Consider the following 21702-nt stretch of genomic DNA (forward strand, 5'->3'; position numbering starts at 1 on the left):
AGTCAATGCAATGTCATGCTGGGTGGGGGGCAAGATGTCTCAGTTCCTCTCATTTCATTGGGCCTCATGGAACAAAACAAACCACAATGGGGACCATGATGAAGTTAATAACATGCAAATTAATGACACTCAGGGTCTAGCTAAGAAAAATCCACTTTGGCAATATACTTTATCTGAAATAGTGTCTCAAAAAGCGAAATGTGACTCTAATGGAATAGCCTCCCACCCTCAGTCCCCAAAGTCAAAAAAACAGAAGTACACTCAGAGACGCATCCTCCCCACCAACACACAAAGCAAATCAGAATAAAAGTAAACTCCTGTCACATTAAGGCACGAAAAGATGTAATGAAATTTCCACACAATTATAAAGCAGATTTTATTTTCTACTGCCTGAAGATGTTAAAAATGGAACATAATGCTTGCCTGAAAAGCTACCGAATGGCTGAGATATGCCAAAAGTGTAAGCTGGGAAAAGCTGATGAGAGAATCAGCTGTGTTCTAATCACATGACATAAAACACAGACCCAATTATAATGTTAGAGCAGCAGCTAATAGGCATTAGGTTACCACTCCAGGAACCACCTCTGCTACTTACAAAGGTCAATGGAAGTCTGCAGCAATTCAATTACAAAGTGAGTAAGACCAGTTCGGTTGCAATGTCAACAGAAGTCAAAGCAAATTGCTTTACTCTGTAAAGCAGAGAGCGTTTTTATATCATAATCACAGTCCTCAGGCATTATTTACAGATTGAGATTTCTGCCTATATAAACAAACAAAAAATATGACCGCCATCTACTATTGTCCTTAGGAACCAAAAAGTAATCAGATACTGAATCAAGCTGTCTTCCATAAACTTCTGAGAAGCCTGACGTTTTGACAGCTCAGGAAATTTAGAGCACTGTGCTCGGAACACCTTCCAGTCCAGCTGAGAAAGGAGGGTTGTTGGATTCCTAGCTATTTACCTGTTCTCCTCCCCTCCATTCTTCTCCCCTGAACAATATAAATTATCTTTTGCCAGATGAAGACCTTAAGTAGCAACCTATAAGTCTCCTTACTAAGCTGGACAAAAATAACCAAAAACAAATGACTAAGTTATATTTTCTTGGAAAGTGACATAGAAAGTACAAATAGTTCCTCTATTTGTCCTCAGGAAAATGTAAGCTAAAATTCTTGCTGCGGCTGCTGCTAAGTCACTTCAGTCGTGTCTGACTCTGTGCGACTCCATAGATGGCAGGCCACCAGTCTCCCCCGTCCCTGGAACACTGGAGAGGGTTGCCATTTCCTTCTCCAATGCATGAAAGTGAAAAGTGAAAGAGAAGCTGCTCAGTCGTGTCCAACTCTTAGCGACCCCAGGGACTGCAGCCCACCAGGCTCCTCCGTCCATGGGATTTTCCAGGCAAGAGTGAGTATGCACTAAATGTTGGGTGCTTACAGCCATTAACTCATTTGTTCTTGGCAAAAGCCATGTGAAAGTTTACTAACCCAAACTCATGAGGCCTGGAGGGAAATTTGCCTAGGTCATAAAAGACAAGAAGAAGAGGACAGGGACTGAAATCCAGGTTAGGTTACACCCAAACTTAACCACAAATAATACTGCCATTCAATAAAACTCATTGCTGTCTTAAGTATTTCCACAAATATGTTGCACTCAGTCACTGTGTCCAGCTCTTCTGTGACCCCATGGACTGTAGCCTGCCAGGCTCCTGCCAGGCTCCTCTATGCATAGGATTTCCCAGGCAAGAACACTGGAATGGGTTGCCATTTCCTTCTCCAGGGATTTCCAGTAATACTGATCCCCAAAATGCCAGGGCAAGGAGACGGTGAGAGCAGCCCAGGGGGGAGAGGAAAGATGCATTAAACCCAACATGAAAACACCAAGCAGGGAGGGCTCCCGATTCTCAATGTGCGGCCATGGAAGTTTCTCCAGGTCAACTCAGGCTGGTGGGACTCCATATATTTCTCCTTGGGCTTTGCTTCATGTTTTCTACTTCAAAATCTTCAACTTACACCCAAGACACCAAATAGTAAGTACAGCTTACATCAATTAGGCTGAAACTATTATAACTTAAGTACACATACCTGTATGCATGTTTTATGTCTATGTGCATTTATGTATGTATGTAATGACAAGGAAAAAGAGAGAGGTACGTTTAAAGACGAAAATCAGACTCTCACTTTCTAAGGATAAAAAGCTGACTAATTTCATAGCTGACTAATACTCTTCCAGATTTATTTCTATGCTCATACACTTATTCACTTAGTTTTCCTTTTAGAAGGGAGGTGATTCTGAAATTCTGTTTTAGAACTTACTTTAGCCACTCAAAAGCACACTATGTATATTATTTCTGTGGACACATTTGTGTGTGTGCATGATCCTTGGAAGGTGAGAAGCCGGTGTGTGGTTAGTACGGGACCTACATTGCTTGCGTTTGGCTGTAGAACACAAGGCTTCTAGGAGCACACCACACAAGAGAACACAAGGAATGATATGCAGCAATACAAAAGGAGAGAGTTCTCTTTATACGGGCATGAAAAGCAACACCAGATATACTGTAGTTCTTTTTTTAAATAAAGGACGCAACTATATGCTTTTATATATATATATATATATATATATATATATATATATGAAAGATTCTAGAAGAAGAAAATAAACTACAGGTTGAACCATGTCAATCGGCTGCTGTTCAATCATTTTTGACACAGACAAACAGCAGGGCAGTTTCACACGGAGCGACCCTACTCATAACAGTGGCCAGCAATCCAATTTGGAATTTCAACTTTGAAAGGACTTAGAGGTTACAGCGTCTGCCTGCAATGCGGGAGACCTGGGTTCCATCCCTGGGTCGGGAAGATCCCCTGGAGAAGGAAATGGCAACCCACTGCAGTACTCTTGCCTGGAGAATCCCATGGACGGAGGAGCCTGGTGGGCTACAGTCCACGGGGTCACAAAGAGTTGGACATGACTGAGTGACTTCACTTTCACTTTCAAACTATAGGCTGAAATGACATGAAATTAATGTTGCTTTACTATTTTGAAGGACTAAATGAAAAAAAAATTGAAATTGCTGATATTAGATAACTTCAGAACTGAGAGATGGCACTAGGCATGGCTCAACCTGTTAATGGCAGTGGTTATAGATCTGGTTTGCAGGTGTACCTGGGGAGCAGGGACTGAAGTAATGGAATTGAATGGAGACTTTTCACTTTATTACAACTAACATAAGACCAGACACTTGTTCCCTGAGGTAAATGGGTACAAACATCATGATAAAACACACATAATACTGAAATAAAATTACTATTTTCCCTCCTCCTTGCCCATAAAAATGAGCATCCCTCTTTTCCTTGGGGGTCCATTTTTGTAATAGTGTATTGTATCCTGGATTTAAAACCATCCTCACTTCAGTTCAGTTCAGTCCCTCAGTCATGTCCGACTCTTTGCGACCCCACAAACTGCAGCACACCAGGCCTCCCTGTCCATCACCAATTCCCAGAGTTCACCCAAACCTGTGTTCCTCGAGTCGGTGATGCGATCCAACCATCTCATCCTCTGTCATCCCCTTCTCCTCCTGCCCTCAATCTTTCCCAGCATCAGGGTCTTTTCAAATGAGTCAGCTCTTTGCCATCAGGTGGCCAAAGTAATGGAGTTTCAGCTTCATAGTATCAGTCTTCCCAATGAACACCCAGGACTGATCTCCTTTAGGATGGGCTGGTTGGATCTCCTTGCAGTCCAAGGGACTCAAGAGTCTTCTCCAACACCACAGTTCAAAAGCATCAATTCTTCGGTGCTCAGCCTTCTTCACAGTCCAACTCTCACATCCATACATGACCACTGGAAAAACTATAGCCTTGACTAGACGAACCTTTGTTGGCAAAGTAATGTCTCTGCTTTTGAATATGCTATCTAGGTTGGTCATAACTTTCCTTCCAAGGAGTAAGCGTCTTTTAATTTCATGGCTGCAGTCACCATCTGCAGTGATTTTGGAGCCCAGAAAAAGAAAGTCTAAACACTGTTTCCCCATCTATTTCCCATGAAGTGATGGGACCAGATGCCATGATCTTAGTTTTCTGAATGTTGAGCTTTAGGCCAACTTTTTCACTCTCCTCTTTCACTTGCATCAAGAGGCTCTTTAGTTCTTCTTCACTTTCTGCCATAAGGGTGGTGTCATCTGCATATCTGAGGTGATTGATATTTCTCCCGACAATCTTGATTCCAGTTTGTGCTTCCTCCAGCCCAGCGTTTCTCATGATGTACTCTGCATATAAGTTAAATAAGCAGGGTGACAATATACAGCCGTGACATACTCCTTTTCCTATTTGGAACCAGTCCATTGTTCCATGTCCAGTTCTAACTGTTGCTTCCTGACCTGTAGACAGGTTTCTCACGAGGCAGGTCAAGTGGTCTGGTATTCCCATCTCTTTCAGAATTTTCCACAGTTTATGGTGATCTGCACAAAGGCTTTGGCATAGTCAATAAAGCAGAAATAGATGTTTTTCTGGCCCTTTCTTCTCCATCTCTTTCAATCATCACTCTGATTTCTTTATAACTTTGTTTCTAATGAAAAAACTAAGAATTGTTCTTAAAATTAAAAAAGTAAACCAACATAGTGCTTGAAAGGCACATGATAGCTCAGAAAAGATTGGTCGTGGAAAACTCCAGAGAAGAGAAGACCCCGTGTGGAGGCCCTTGGGTTTGTACTTGAGCAGAGTGGTGAGCCCAGACTGTGGGATCTGACTGGTCAATCTTGGGTTTGTCCCTCACCAGCTGGGAGACTGAAGTAAGCTACTGAACCTTCTCTGAGTCTCAGTTTCCTCAATTATAAAATACCAATAATAGTACCACCTAAAGGATTGTTATAAGGATTACATAAGTTTAACAAATATTGCTAACAACAGTAGCTGGCAGGTAATACGCTATTTGTACCTCTGCAGTAGTGTTACCCTCTCAATTGTATATTCTATTCTCACAGAAAGCATTAAAAATGTTAAGAGTCCACCTTTGAAATGATTAAGATAATAACCAGAGAATTACAGAGTCACTATTTCTGTTTTGACCCAAAGAGAAAAATAAAACCATGACCATCATCACATTTCAAGCTCAAAAACTCATGCTGCTGAGTTCAGAGAACAAATATTAGTACCCGCAAAATATCAGACGTATAATTCACTGTAATAGGCTTGAAGATTTTTTTTCCCCCTATCCAAGGGTGACACTGGACTTCTAAATACTGGCTCAGAAGACACACAGGAATGCCATGGGAAGTGGAATGGGCATTTAGGAGGAGCCAGGCTGCTAAGCTGCGACCCCAGGTTCATAAGAAGATACAAGACAACTGGTTACAGGAGTAGTCTCCACAGTTGACTCAACCCCAAGTCATTTTTTTTCTTCAATAGCTGGGAAGGATTTAGTAAGTACAAATTAACTGGCCACAGGTTTGTTTGGTTTTAGTAATTGTATATGGCACTCTCTACTCCAGGTAAAATTTTTCTTTTGCTCCTCTGCACACCTTGGGGGTCTTAGTTCCCTGACCACCAACTGAACCTGGAACCCAGCAGTCAAAGTGCAGAGGTTACACTAGACCATCAGGGAAGTCCTGGGTGCCTGGTAATTTTTATCATGGTCCATAGGAGTTTTCTGAGCAATCAGAGTCACTTGGACTCGGCCACATTGAGATAATACCTTTCCCTTCAAGATTTCTCTTCATCTTCCTGGCTACCAAAGGAAATGTTTCAAATCAGTCACTCTTGACAGCCTTAAAAAATCTACTTCATTCAGGATAAACAATACTTTGGTTGGTTTGAAAAGATGTTTCTTAGACAGCCCAGCTACCTCCTACGCTGTAAGCGTTTCAAAGGGGGCTATAAAGAGAGTGACAGCTGCTTGAATTCAGAACTAGAAATTAAAATAAAAGCTATTAGAAGTGAAGAAAAAAACCCACACCACAGGGAGACAAGCTTGAAAGACTTCTTCTCTCTTCTATAAATTCAAGTTACCTGCCATGAACTTATTTTCACCACAGAAGCAGCTATGTATTTTTTTAAGGCATTAAATAAGCCTCTTTCCCCCCTCCAGAGAAAGGGGGAAATGTTCATCCCACACAGAAGCACAGTTAAGATTATAGAGGAAGTCATATAAGAAGCTGCCTCGTGCTTTGCGGCTAATACGCCGGGGGCTGAGCTTCAGGGAGGCATCTGGGGAGACGCCCATGCAGAGGAGGCCGCTGCATGATTTATGGGCAGGCCACAATTCAGTCACAGCCCTGACATTCCGGCTGCCTTTTCCAACCCACTGATCTAATCACTGTAATAGTGAGACATAATCTGTCTACATAGGCTGTCACTGAGCCAAGCACAGGCTTAGATTTAACTTCACAATGCAGTAATTCCATGCTACGGAACCATGACTTTGCTCTGAGAAGGTGACAAGAGGTCTTGACCCTCGGAAGTTATTATCCAGGGTCCACCCATGAAGGGTCATGCAAAAAATAAAAATGGTAAGAATCAAGAGAAGATGACCAAGCCTAAGACAAAGACCTACCTGGGACCGGTTACTTGGGTTGGTTATCCTTCTATGCAAACTGAACAGATATGTCTACAAGGAAATGCCAATAGCTCTGAAAATCCACATCAACCAAGGTTTTACACCAGTTCTTCTCTCACATAAAGGCCCTGGTATAATTTGAGAGAGGATGGGGTAGTAACAATTTACTTACAAAAGCATGCTTTCATGAAGGTTTTTTTTTTTTTTTAAATATCAGAGTATAGTTGATTAAGCCCATATAGATGGGCTTCCCTGGTGGTGCAGGGGTAATGAATCTGCCTGTTAATGCAGGAGATGCAAGAGGCTCAGGTTCAATCCTGGGTTGGGAAGATGGCCTGGAGAAGGAAATGGCAACCCGCTCCAGTAATCTTGCCTGGAGAAGTCCACGGACAGAGGAGCCTGGAGGGCTACAGTCCACAGGGTCACAAAGAGGCAGACACGACGGAGCACACACATGGTTGATTAACAATGCCGTGTTAGTTTCAACTGTACAGCAAAGTGGTTCGGTTGTACATAACAGGTATCTGTTCTTTTTCAAATCCTTTTTCCATTTAAGTTATTACAGAGTACTGAGTAGACTCCCCTGTGCGATACAGTAGGTCCTTGTTGATTATTTTAACTCCAGCAGTTGTACACGTCAATCCCAAACTCCTCATTTATTCCTCTGAAGATACTCTGTTGGGCCTGAGATTGGGGAGTGCATAGCTGCTATGACTGATAGCCTTCCGTCCTTGACTTCTACTGAAATAACCATCTTTGAGTGTGGTGGGTGCTGCCTGTCCTTTACAAAAGCCTATGAATGAATGGATATGTCTGTGAGGCAAAGTAGGAGAAAACTGAGTTCTATAATACACTGTTCATAATTTATGACACTATACCTTCTCTAGGAAGACAACATTTTAGTCATTATGTAATATCTCTCTATCCACTGGTTTTTATATACACTACTTATACCAAACCTATTTTCTAAAGCAGTTATACATAACAATATGTACTGATGACACTAACAAAATGAGATGATTTCTTCCTTTTGATGAGAAGATGGTCCAAATATTTTTATTTAAAAAAAGCCTCCGGACCAGACTAAAATATAAACACAAGGAACAGATTTACCTACGAGCCTAAAATGCTGTTGATGACGTCTGTTTTAACGACCTGCCTTCATCTTCCACGTCTGATCAGCGCAGAAGTTGCAAACCTGCTTTAACATCTCTACCAGACAACTATTTATTTTCAATTCCTACTGCTGACTCAAACCCAAGCAACCTAAGCTTAAATTATCAACCCAGCCTTTTTCAAAAGCCTTCTTGATTCCTACTGACAGATGTGTTCTAATCTGATTTTAGAGACCAACGTGTATCAGGAGAGGTTCCCTCCTTTAAGAAAGGAGAGAAATGGTCCCGATTCATTGTTAATCCATCTCCACTTCAACAGTTGTGTTTTCACATTTTTGCTTACAACGCTCTGCATTGTCATCATGTTCTCTACCACAGTGTAGGACTATAATACATGTTCAACAAAATGTGCTGCAGTTAGCACATTGGGGATCCAAGTGGGAAAGTGCCAACCTAACGATACCCAAGCAAGAACTACTCTAAAATAATATCAAATCTTGCCAATTGGCTTGCAAGATGATTTTGTTTTCAACTCATTATAAGTCATATTTTTTATGTTGTCTAAACAAACAAACTGCTATATCATGTACAAAAGAAGATAGGCATAGAATACCTAATTACCCAAGAAGATACAAATAAAAACTAGTCCTGTGAATGTCTAGTTCTGTTTAAAATTAGAGCTAGCATACAGGAAGAATTGGAGAGCTTAGTCAAAATTCAGATGATAATCTTCTCACTCACTCCCAACCTTCTTTTAAAATGTTTCTTCTGCCTTAAATAGAAAATAGCAAAGAATATACTTCATATAGCCTCATGAACTTTCCTTAAACATGGGGACATTAAAACAATAAAAGTCTCTCTTTATATGAAAGGGTACTAAGGTTGAGGGGCCAGCCCCATCCACCAGACACCGCAGCGGGAGCCACAGTCCCACCGTAAGAGAGCACATGCTGCCCACACTGTGAATACTCCCTGAGTACCTAGCCCTGGTGGGCCAGTCAGGAACACACTTCTGGGCCCCACAGGGAATCTCCTAAGTGAGGCCATTCCGTCAATTCAGGGAGAGAGAGCTGATTTACCTAATACATGTCAACTACAAATTGACACATGCCATCCAACTCTACAAGGATTAAATCATGAGCTGCTGCAGTTGCTGATTTTCAGTACCCCCTGGAAGGAACTCATCGTGTGGAGAGCAGAAACGAGGCACTCTGTGCTCTGGGAAACTGACAGGACAGGTGTTTAGAGAGCTAGATATTCTCAGGAGCTGATTTTATGCGCACAATTCTTATATCTACTCATATCTAGGAAAGCATTAAAATCCTTCATGGTGACAATGGCTCCTTGTGACTAGTAGAAATCTTCTGAAAAGAAGAATATGTGCGTGATTGCATTTACTCCCCCTTTACTGAAATCACATATATACGGACCTCCCCCCCGCAACACCGCTGCCACCATCCCCCTGACCTCTTTGGAGCAGTTTCTCAGAACTAGCTGAAATTTTGTCTCCCAGGCTATAGTCCTCATTTTGCCCCAGATAACACTCACAACTTTCACATTGTGCATTTTTTTAAAGTCAGTAATAGAAACAAACACAAAATGAGACAAAATGAAGAGACAATGCAATATGGTCCAACTAAAGAAAAAGACAAAGCCTCAGAAAAAGAACAAAAGAAAGCAAAGACAAGCAATTTACCTGTCAAGAGTTCAAAGTAATAGTCAAGAAGGTACTCACTGAACTTGGGAGAAGAACAGATGAATACAATGAGAACTTCAACAAAGAGACATTAAAATAAGAAAGTACCAAACATAAGTTATCAATGAACTGAAAAATACACTACAGGGACTCAACAGGAGATTAAATGAGGCAAGAGAATGAATCGGCAAGCTGGAAGAGAAAACAATGGGACTCACCCAGACAGAGCCGCAAAAAGGAAAAAAAAAGAAGAATTTAAGTGAAGATAAGCTAAGGGACCTTTGGGACAACATCAAGCAGAATATATTCATATACAGGGGTGCCAGAAGGAGAAGAGGGAGAGAAAGGGACAGAAAAGTTACTTGAAGAAATAGTGGTTGCAAAACCTCCCTAATCTGTGGAAGGAAACAGACTTTCCAAGGGTCCAGGAAGCCCAAGAGTTCCAAACAAGATGAAACCAAAAAGACACACACCAAGACACACAGTTAAAATGGTAAAAGTTAAGGATAAAGAGAATTATAAAAGCAGCAAGAGAAAAACAATTTGTTGTATACAAGCAAAGCCCCATAAGGCTATTGGCAACTTCTTCAGCAGAAACTTCAGCCAGAAGGGAATGATACAACGTATTCAAAGTGCTGAAAGAAAAAAGCTTCCAACCAAGAATTCTGTACTCACAAAGTTATCATTCAGAACTGAAGTAGAGATTAAGAGTTTCCCAGATAAGTTAAAGCTAAAGGAGTTTATCACCACTAAATCAGCCCTCTAAGAAATGTTAAAACAAATTTTTCAAGCTGAAAAGAAATGGCACTAATGATGAGATAACATATAAAAGTAAAATGATCACTGGAAAAGGTGAACATATAATAATGAATCAACCACTTAAAACACAACTATGAAGGTTAAAAGACAAAAAGTAGTAAAATTAACTAAAATTAAAATAATTAGTTAAAAGATGCACAAAATAAAAAGATGTAAAATGGGTCATCAAAAGTATAAAATGTGGGGACTTCCCTGGTCCAGTGGTTAAGATTCTGTGTCCCAATGCAGGGAATATGGGTTCGATCCCTGGCTAGGGCATTAGGATCCCACATGATGTACAGTGTGGCCAAAAATAAATAAATTAATTAAAAGTTACTAAAATAACTTTTTTTCAAAGGTATAAAATGTGATGGGGGAGTAAAAAGATAAATTTGGACACATTCCAAAGCTTTAAGCAGCTATCAACTTAAAATAGGCTGTGCCTATCAACATAAAATGGGCTACTATGAAAATGTTATATTTGAATCTCATTGAAACCGTGAGAAAAAGCTTACAGTGAACACACAGAAGAAAATCATGAAGAAATGTCAATATCCCCCCCACACACACACAAAACCACCAAGACAAAAGAAGCTATTAATAGAGAAAAGGAACAGAGAAGAACTACAATAACAGCCAGAAAACAATTAACATAAAGGCAATAAGTACATTCCTATCAATAATTGCTTTAAATGTAAAAAGACTAAATTTTACAATCAAGAGAGAGAAGGGCTGAATGGAGACAGACTTCAGAAGACAGGGCACATATAAACTCAAAGTGAAGGGATATAAAAAAGACATTTCATATGAATGGAAATAAAAGGAAGCTGGAGGAAACTCTACTCATATCAGACAAAATGTTCTTTAAAACAAAGACTGTAATAAAAGACAAAGAAGGGCATTATATAATGACAAAGGTGTTAATACAGCAAGAAGAGATAAGATTTATAAATGTATAAGCACCCAGTAGAGGAGCACAAGATATACAAAAGCAAGTATTAATGGGCATACAAAGAGATTAATTAAAGGCACTACAACTATAGTGGGGGACTTTAACACCTCACTTACATCAGTAGGTAGATCATCCAGACAGAAAATCAATAAGGAAACGTTGAATTTAAACAATGCATTAGATCAGATGGACTTAATACAAATATAGAACATTCCATCCAAAAGCAGAATATACAGTCTTTTAAAGTGCACGTGGAACATTCTCCAAGACAGGTTACATGTTATTTCACTAGTTTCAAGGCTGAAATTATACATCAAGCATTTACTCCAACCACAGGGACATGAAACTAGAAATCAATAACAAGAAAAAAAAAAAAAAAAGTAAAATCCACAAAATCATGACAGTAAGTAGGCTACTGAGGAACCAATGCATCAAAGAAATCAAAGGAGAGAGAAAAAATATTTAGAGATAAAAACAGAAATACAACATGCCAAAATCAATGAGTTGCAGCAAAGAAAGTTCACAGCAATACAGGCCTACCTTAAGAAATAAGAAAATTTCCAGTTAGACAACCTAATTTCACATCTAAAGAAACTAGAAAAAGAACAAAGTCCAAAGTCAGTAGAAGGAAGGGAATAATAGAGTGAAAATAATCAAACAGAGATGAAAAAAACAATGGAAAAGATCAGTGAAACTACAAGCTGGTTTTCTGAAAAGACAAACAAAAACTGACAAGCCTTTAGTTAGACTTACCGAGAAAAAAAGAGAGGACTCAACTGCATAAAATCAGAGATGAAAGACGGGAAGTAACAACTGGAGAAACACAATGAATCGTGAAAAACTACTACAAACAATTATAAACGAACAAATGGTGGACAACCTAGAATAAATGGATCAATTCCTAGAAACATGCAATTTTCTAAGACTAAATCATGAAGAAAGAGAGTATCTAAACTAGATCAATTACTAGCAAGGAGGTTGAAACAGTAATCAAAAATCTCTCAACAAACAAAAACCCAGGCAGATGGCTTCACTAGCAAATTCTACAGAACACTCAAAGATTTAAAACCCAGCCTGCTCAAGCATTTCCAAAAAAAAAAGAAAAGGAGAGAAATCTTTCATATACTTTTTATGAAGCCAGAATTACCCTGATGCCAAAACCAAATAAGAACACCACAAAAAAGAGAAAATTACAGGCCAATACCTGATGAATGAAAAAAATTCTCAACAAAATATTAGCAAATGAAAGTCAACAATAGATTAAAAGGATCTGACATCATTATCAATTAGCATTTATATCAGGGATGTAAGATTGGTTCAACATCCATAAATCAATCAATATGATACATCACATTAACAAAGCTAAAGAATAAAAACCATATGATCATCTCAACAGATGACAAAAAAAGCATTTCACAAAACTCAACATCCATTTATGGTAAAAACTCTCAACAAAGTGCATGTAAAGGGCATGAACCTTTACATAACTAAGGCCATATGTGACAAATCCACAGCTAACATGATATTCTAACAGTGGAAAGCTGAAAGTTTCTTCTGAAGATTAGGAACAAGACTAGGATGCCCACTCTCACCTTACTTTTATTGAACACAGTACTGAAAGTCCTAGTCACAATAATTATGTAAGAAAAGAAATAAAAGACATCAAAACTAGAAAGGAAGAAATAAAACTGTCACTATCCACAGATGATATAATACCATATATAGAAAACTCTAAAGCTTCCATCAAAAACAAGACTGTTAGAATAAATGAATTCATTAAAGTTGAGATACAAAACCAATATATAGAATTTTGTGGCTTTTATATACACTAACACCAAACTACCAGAAACAGATATTAAGAAAACAATCCCATTTAAAATTGCATTAAAAATAATGAAATACCTGGTAATCAATTTAACCAAGGAGGTGAAAGACCTATAAACTGAAACTATAAGACACTGGAAAGAAATCAAAGGAGACACAAATAAATGGAAAGATATTCCATGCTCACAGATTAGAAAAATATTGCTAAAATATCCATGCTATCTACAGATTCAATGAAATCCCTATCAAAATGCCAATGGCACATTCCACAGAACCAGAACAAAAAATTCCAAAAATTGTATGGAACCACAAAAGACCCCAAATAGCCAAAACAATCTCGAGAAAGAACAACAAAGCTGGAGGTGTTATACTCCCTTTATTCCAAGTATACTACAAAGCTATAGGAATCCAAACAGAATGGTACTGGAACAAAAACAGACACACAGGTCAAAAAAACAGAACTGAGATTCCAGAAATAAACTTTCACACACATGGACAATTAAGTTATGGAACAACATAATTGCAAATGTAACATAAAATGTAGAAATGACAGTCTCTTCAATAAACAGCACTGGGAGAACGAGACAGCCACATGCGAAAGAATGACCAGACACAAAAATTAACTCAAAATGGATTAAACCCTTGAATGTAAGAGCTGAAACCATAAATACCTTGATGAAAACACAGGCAGTAAACTCACTGACATTGGTCATAGCTAATTTTTTTGTAGATCTGACTCCAAAGGAAGGGAAACAGAAGCAAAACAAACAAATGAGACTGTATCAACCCTGCACAGCAAGAGAAACTATCAACAAGTGACAAGGCAACCTACAGAATGGAAGGAGATGTGAGCAAACCAACCCTGCACAGCAAGAGAAACTATCAACAAGTGACAAGGCAACCTACAGAATGGAAGGAGATGTGAGCAAACCACATATACAGTAAGGCTTTAAAATGTCAAAAACATAATGACCTCATACAAGTTAACAGTAAAAACTAAAAACAAATAGAACAACCCATGTTAAAAACAGGCTGAGGGCTTCCCTGGCGGTCCAGTGGTTTAAAGCCGCCTTGCAAGGCAGGGGACACAGATTCGATCCCTGGTCTGAGAAGACCCTACATGCTGTGGGGCAACTAAGCCCATGAGCCACAACCCCTGAAGCCCACGTGCCCTAGAGCCTGTGCTCCTCCAGAGAAGCCGCCACGATGACAAGCCCACGGACCGCAAAGAGGAGGAACCCCGAGTCACTGCAACTACAGAAAGCTCATGGGCAACAGCGAAGACCTGGGGCAGCCAAAAGTAAGGCAATAAATCAACAAAACTTTAAAACGGGCAGGGAATACGAACACTTTCCAAAGAAGACATAGGAATGGCCAAAAGACACCTGAAAAGATGTCCAACATCATCCATTATGAGGAAAAGGCAAATCAAAATCATAATGAGATATCACCACACACCTGTTAGAATGACTGTTACTAAAGATAAGAAAATGCTGGAGAGGCTGTGGAGAAGAGAGAACCCTGGAGCACTGCTGGTGGGACAGTAACTTGCTACAGCCATTAGGGAAAAGAAACAGTCCCTCAAGAGATGAATGGAACTGCCATGTGACGCAGCTATCCCCCTTCTGAGTATTCACCTGAAGAACACAAATCACTAATTCAACAAGACACATGCACCCCAGTTTTCACTGCAGCATTATTTATAACAGCCAAGATATGGAAAACAACCTGTGTCCGCTGACAGATGAATGAATATGTATATATATGTACCATGTATACTGCATATGTATATATGTAACTCAGCCATGAAAAAGAATGGAATCCTGATATCTGCGACAACAAAGAAGGACCTTGGAAGTATTTTGCTATATGAACCAAGCCAGAGAGAAAAAGACAAATACTATATTATTTCACTCACATGTGGGATCTTAAAAAAACGAAACAAATAAACAAAATAAAACAAATACACAGATACAGAGAACAGATTAGTGGTTATCAGAGGGAAAGAGGATTGGGAAGTGGATGAAACGGTTGAAGGTCAACTGTATGGTGATGGATGATAACTGACTTGTGGTGGTGATTAACCTCTAGTGTATACAGATGTCAAAATAATGTACATCTGAAATCCATATAATTAAAAAAGAGGTAGTAAGGACATAAATTTGGAGTGGGCAGGTGAAAACAAAAACACAACATACATTAACTTTTTTAAAGTTACTTTACTACCACTTCTGAGGAAATAAAAACATAGGAACATAAGTTGAGAATAAAATAAAAGGGAGCCTTTGATCTACTTTTTAGCATTGAGCAGCCTACCTTATATTTCACTATTTCACTGACTTAGCTAAAGCTAGTCAGCTTTAAGGTTTTGAGACTATAAAATGCTATATTAAAGTGAACAATATGGCTTCTACAAAATAATAAGAATTTCAGAATAGATTTAACAGTTGCTCTAGAAATCTAGCTAGATACTATATCCATTTCAGTTCATATTAATCATCAACAGAGATCCTTAGGAAACTAAATTGTAAAGTTTTCTGCAAATAACAAGTCTAATACCATTAAATCACATATTAACAAAGGAAAATAATGAGCCTGCATATGCAATATGGCTAAATGTGCCAATGCCAATTAAACCTTTGCTAAAGTAAAGATACTAAGTATCTGTAATTAAATTTGCAGGGGCGGGTATTAAAAAAACATAGAACCACGTGTAACAGCAGAGGGTGTCTCTCCTAGTTCACACAGGCGAAGCCAGGACTCTCCGCTTTTCAAGCCTACCCTACTTCCGCTTATGCCATCAGGCTTGCTGACTGGTAATAATGACTTTCTGATTTGCTACATGCTAAACTGAAACCAATCCTAAGTGTTTTCCAAGGTTGGCTGTTCTGTACATCACATATTATATTTTCACACCCTACTGCATGCAGAAGAAATAACATACTACAAACCACTTTACTCAAATACCAAACCTGTGACCAAAAAAGCTTAAGAAAATCCTCAAAGAACACAACACTGCAAAGCAACCATACTCCAGTAAAAAGTTTAAAAAAAAAGAAAGAAAGAAAAATAAAATCCCTAGTCATCCAAACTAATTCCTTGAATCTTGGCAAATAAATTCCCTAACTTTAAACAAAAATAATTTGTACTGGACTTCATTAAATCTAACTTGTACTACAGTAGATAAATGGGGTGGGGGGAAGGGTAGAAACACACTTGCATTTAAATTTTCTATTAGACTCAACCAAATAATTTGGAAAAATAAATCAACCAAAGGTGGCTATAACACATACTGTAACCAAAACTAGATAAACATGAGAAGTGACCCAATGACCATGAATAAGAAAAAATGCATAAAAATATTAAACTTTGAAAATTCCAAATAGAGCTGACAATTAGATGACTCAGACTACTGAAAAACATTTAGTTCTGGTGATAAGAGATTTTTTTTTTTGAAAGGGTAGAGTTTTCAGTATGCTAAGTAATCAATAACAAAGCTCTTTAGTATCCTTTTTCTGTATGCTTCCTTTCAAAAGCATTTTCACCACCTCTTCATTTATTTCCTTTTTTAGAATATGCAGAATATGGCTCCCACTTTGTTTTCTCTGAAACAATCCTTTTTTACACAACTTGAGTTTCACTAAAGCTGAGCTACAAATAGTTGGAGTGAGGGGAGAAGATAAATAACAGTTTTTAGTTGCTTTATCTTATGACCTGTGAGATAAAATCACTCCATGACCAAAATCAGGAACTTTTATGAGTGTAACAACATTCAAAAAAAAAACAAAGGCTGAAATCAAGAATTAACATAAAGTTTATAAAAAGACAAAATGTAGATTAAAACATCATATAAGTAGTGAATATAAAGACAGACTAAAGGAATTAAATATCTGTCAATCTTTTTCCTTATAATTAAAATTTTTAAATAATTATTATGTAGCCTAAAAATCAGAAAAGCTATGATTGTACACCATTTTGAATATATCCATAAAAAATATGCTAAATACCACTTCAGCAGTTTCTCATCCATTAATAATAATCACTCAGCAACCCAGTGACCAAGAGATTGGTAAACTATATTCACATGACTGGATACTCTGATTCAATTGCTAAAAATACCTGCCCCCCAAGTAGATGCAACTCTAAAACCAAAGGTCCCTCCTTGGTCATTCCTTTTATGAAATGAGAGTCAATTCGATTTTGCTCAAAGTCGATGAGCCTGTGCAGGTACTGTTTCGTGTCACCTTGATTTCTTTCCCGCACCTACTTTCCAACATTTGCCTCATTCACTGATCTTTTAACACTTCCACCAGAGGACAAGTGAGATAGAAGTCAAGGTGCAATTCAAACCAGTCAGCTTTACTCCTTATTAGCAACTCTGTAGACACAGTGAATGTGAGGGAAAAAAAAAAAAAAGAGGAGAGGATAAAAAGTTAGCTGGACTCAGAAGCTCAAACTAAGGACTAAAAGGCAGCTCTGAAACTAGAGGTTGCTTTAAATCAGAGGGCTTCCCTGGTGACTCAGATGGTAAATAATCCGCCTGCAATGTGGGAGACCTGGGTTCAATCCCAGGATCAGAAAGATTTCCTGGAGAAGGGAATGGCTACCCACTCCAGTATTCTTGCCTGGAGAATTCCATGGACAGAGGAGACTGGCAGGCTACAGTCCATAGGGTCACAAAGAGTTGGACACGACTAAGGGAATAACACAACAAATCATGCCCTTACTCTGCAAAATGTGGATGTGATTGTAAAGCTAACACTTGTATCACATGCACGGATGTCTTAAATACTTTAAAAGAATATTGGAAAGCCTTAGTCCTCCTGCACAGACCCCCTGGGAGTTAAAGACACATGTCGCTTGCTGGCTTGGATCTTTGGATATCAGCTGTACAGCTGCCTATAATGGAGGTACTGGATTTGTCTCTATCTTCATTTCTGCCCTCCCTCTGACAATCACTTCATACCTCCAAACCAATGAAACCTTGGTAGTTTCAATCTTATCCTCCACACCAATGACCACATGGTTACAAATCAGCAACTGGGTGTGTCCAGTGAGCTCACAGCCTTGTTTTGTAAGGATCACTGTTTAAAATTCCAATTTGAGACAGGTGGCAATACTGAGACAGGTGGCAACCGCTGAGCAACAGTGAGCTGGAACAGGGTGGTTTGGATGGAAAGTGAGGGCTTCCACTGATCAGAGTCCCAGTGTAGCCTGGTCCGCTCAGTCGAGCCCCACCCGTGGTCACTTTGCCACCTCTGCCACAGGATAAGACACCTGCCTCAGGAGAAAGTCAGAAACCTGGGGCAAGGATGGTGCGGAAGCACAGACCCAGTGCAAGCGTGCCCTGCGCCTTTGATCTCAATGCCCTGAACAGCAGACAGGATCTGCTCCTCTCGCAAAAGAGCTGCTTTCACTTTAGCTCCTCTTCCATTTGTCTCAGGGTTATGTAACCTCACAGGAGGTCACACAAGCCTCCCAAAATAGAAATGTAAGCTGTCTTTTTCAAAGTAGAAAAAGAACCGTGCATAACAAAGACAAACACAAACTGAAACTTTGCAAGCTCTCCCTGACACACAAGCTTTACCCTCTCTGTTAATCTAAAAAAATTATAATCTTAAGGGTAGAAGGAAGCTAAAAACACAAAGGATGGGAAATGATGGCCTGCCCTGGGGACAAAGGATAGAAGAAAAATGTAACGAACATCTTACCATCTTCCAGTTCAAGACAGAGATTATATACGGCCACGGGTCTCTTAGTCCTCTGGCCCTGCCTCTTTGATTGTCTCGGCGGAGCATTTGGGGGTGCTGACAGGGGGCCTGGCTCAGGCAATGTGGCATCAGGCGGGGTCCTAAAAATCTGCCATCGGAACACAAAGGACATTAATTGTTTTCCATGAACAGAAACTTGGGTTTTGCAACAGTATACCAATCCCAAACAACATTTGATTTGGAGTCCATCCAAAATGGGCTGCTGGAGCCAAAAATCCATGCCTTTAAATTTTGGGCATAAGTCATAAATCTTGTATTTATTTTTTAACAGAGATTTCAAAATAAAATTTCTCATTAACAGTAAGTAAAAGCAACATCAAATCATTATATTTCAAAATAGAGTCATGCCCAAACTAAACAAGTCTAATTATCTCCACCAGATGTAGACAATACCACAGCTCTTCATCCGCAAAGGAAGTAACCAGAATAAAACACTAAAAACAAATATCCCATTCAATTTCACACAGGGTTATATTTATGCCAAAATGCTAGTTTTAATTTTTTTTTCAAACTACATAAACAGAAACATGGGACTGCAAATATTTTTTACACATTTAAAAATACCCTGTGCTTATGAAATTACCTTTCGGAGTCCACATACATTTTTCATAAAATGCTCTGTATGTTTAATCAATTTGTTTAATACCCTCCAACCTCCCTTAAATATTTCCCCTCTATTTTTGAAACCTAGAATATCAGCACCTTCATTATCTACAGTGTCATTCATCTGTCGGCAACAACAACATTAATTAAAATGTGCTGATTCTTTTCTTAGCAAATTTTTTTCTTTGAGAATCGCAAGCTGCACCATGCGTGCATCCTAAGTCGTTTGTCTGACTCTGTGACCCTATGGACTGTATGTAGCCCACCAGGCTCCTCTGTCCATGGGATTCTCCAGACTACGGGAGTGGGTTGCCCTGCCCTCCTCCAGGGGATCTTCCCACCCCCCAGGGATCAAGCCCATGTGTCTTAGTCTCCTGCACTGGCAAGAGGGTTCTTTACCATCAGTGCCACCTGGGAAGCGCCAAACTGTGCCATAAAGGGAAGCATATCACAGAGGTGATTTATAATAACATTTCCATTGCTGCCAAGACCTGAGTTCAGAAGCTTCCCATCCCCAACACTGGAGTCATTTCAGCCTTCAACGAAGTCTTAATATAAAACATTTAGACATCACCCTAACAGACACTGTATCTCCAGAGCACTGACGTTCTAAATGTAGATACTTGGAGAAAGTCAGCTAGCATTAAATAAACCATAAATATAAAACTCACAATAAAAGGCACTCAGTGAAAGCCCCCTTGTTGCACAGAGATTATTATTTATGCATGTGAATAAAAATAGGTGTATGACCTGTATATACAAGTGAGAGTACCACATATATGTATCACATTGAATAGCTATCCAACATGTCAGAGTTATATTCACAATCTACAATTTCTCATCTAAAAGCTATCATATACCAACAGAAATAAACAATTTCAACAGAGCCTTTGCTTTATAGTACCATACTGCCCCCTCATGTGTAAATGGAATAAAAAATGGTTTAAATTACAATGGACAAATATTTGCTTGTGAAAATTTAATTTTGTGCTCCAACTGGTAACCTGCTAATACCATATTTCCACAGACTTTGTGCTCCAATAGGGTGCTCTGGCAAATAGCAACTACTTATCTGCCTTAAAAAATCCCCTTCTGTGTACACTATTGTGCACAGCTGGCTTTACTGCCATGTGTCATCACTGCAATTGAGGAAGGCTGCAGAGTGACGGGAACAGGAAAGAATTTAGGTGGTGAAGAGGATGACAGTGGTGAAAGAGGGAAGAAAAGATGGGGAAACTTGATCCTATAAAAAGAAACTAGCACCTGTGTGTGACCAACGTTGGGAAGAGCCTGCGGTCTTATGTTCAATCTTTACAAACATGGCACCTGCCTCTGGGATGTTACTGGAACAGGAAATCAAACAACACAGAGCCAGTATCCCCAAAGTATAAACAGTGGAAAGGGTATATTCGAAGAAACAGTGCTGGAGAGCTGATAACCGTCTAAGCAGACCTTCCTGGAAGATTGCACTGATTGGAATGATGAGGATGCTGACCCGTTTCGCATCCCCTACCTCCCCCACCACACAGGGTAAGGGTGTGGGGAGTACAGTGTGAGAGCAGTCCCAGTCTGCAGAGCCAGACGACCAAGCAAATCGGGACCCAGGGGTGTGACTCCTAGATTCCTGGGGGGGCTGATCCAAGACATCCCAGGGCTGGGCATCCAGAAGATACGAAACAGTTGAGTTTACATCAGAGCATCCAGGAGAATATTCAGTTAGTTCACTGGCTCAGTCCTTTCCGACTCTTTGCGACCTCATTCACTGCAGCACGCCAGGCTTCCCTGTCCATCACCAACTCTCAGAGCTTGCTCAAACTCATGTCTATAGAGTCGGCAATACCATCCAACCATCTCATCCTCTGTCGTCCCCTTCTCCTCCCACCTTCAATCTTTCCCAGCATTGGGGTCTTTTCTAATGAGTCAGTGTTTTGCATCAGGTAGCCAAAGTATTGGAGCTTCAGCATCAGTCCTTCCAAGGAGAATATTACTCAGCCATAAAGAAGAAGAAAGCCCTGCTACAAGCAACAATGTGGATGAGGGCACTGTGCCCAGTGAAATAAGTCAGACAAAGACACATACGATCTCACTTACATTGGACTCTTAGAAAGAAAGAAAGCTCAGAAAAAACCAAATTCATAGAAACAAAGAACAGATTGGTGGCTGCCAGAGGCAGCTCCGGGAATAGGTGAAGGTAGTCAAGATGTACCAACTTCTTTGAGTTATAAAATAAATAGGTTCTGGTGGTGTAAAGTCCACACAGTGACCATAGTTACCAGTACTATATCATATGCTTGCAAGTTGCTAAGAGAGTAGTCTTAAAAGTTACCATCACAGGAAAAAAAAATTGTGCAACTATGTGACGTGATGTTGGATGGTAACTAAACTTACTGAGGTAATTT

At 39.5% G+C, this 21702-nt stretch overlaps 1 protein-coding gene across 10 annotated transcripts in view; it reads right to left on the reverse strand.

Annotated features, from left to right (window-relative positions):
* ARHGAP10 (Rho GTPase activating protein 10) overlaps nucleotides 1-21702 on the reverse strand; it is a 384335-nt gene that overhangs the window by 50878 nt on the left and 311755 nt on the right. For 6 of the 10 annotated variants that reach the window (XM_059875959.1, XM_024977157.2, XM_024977154.2 and 3 more), the window contains 1 exon segment: nucleotides 18641-18788. The exons of the other annotated variants lie outside the window; for them this stretch is intronic. In XM_059875959.1, coding sequence (XP_059731942.1) covers nucleotides 18641-18788 — 148 coding nt within the window. 10 annotated transcript variants of the gene reach the window in all.

The sequence above is a fragment of the Bos taurus genome, chromosome 17, assembly GCF_002263795.3.
Source record: "Bos taurus isolate L1 Dominette 01449 registration number 42190680 breed Hereford chromosome 17, ARS-UCD2.0, whole genome shotgun sequence".
Classification (NCBI taxonomy): domain Eukaryota; kingdom Metazoa; phylum Chordata; class Mammalia; order Artiodactyla; family Bovidae; genus Bos; species Bos taurus.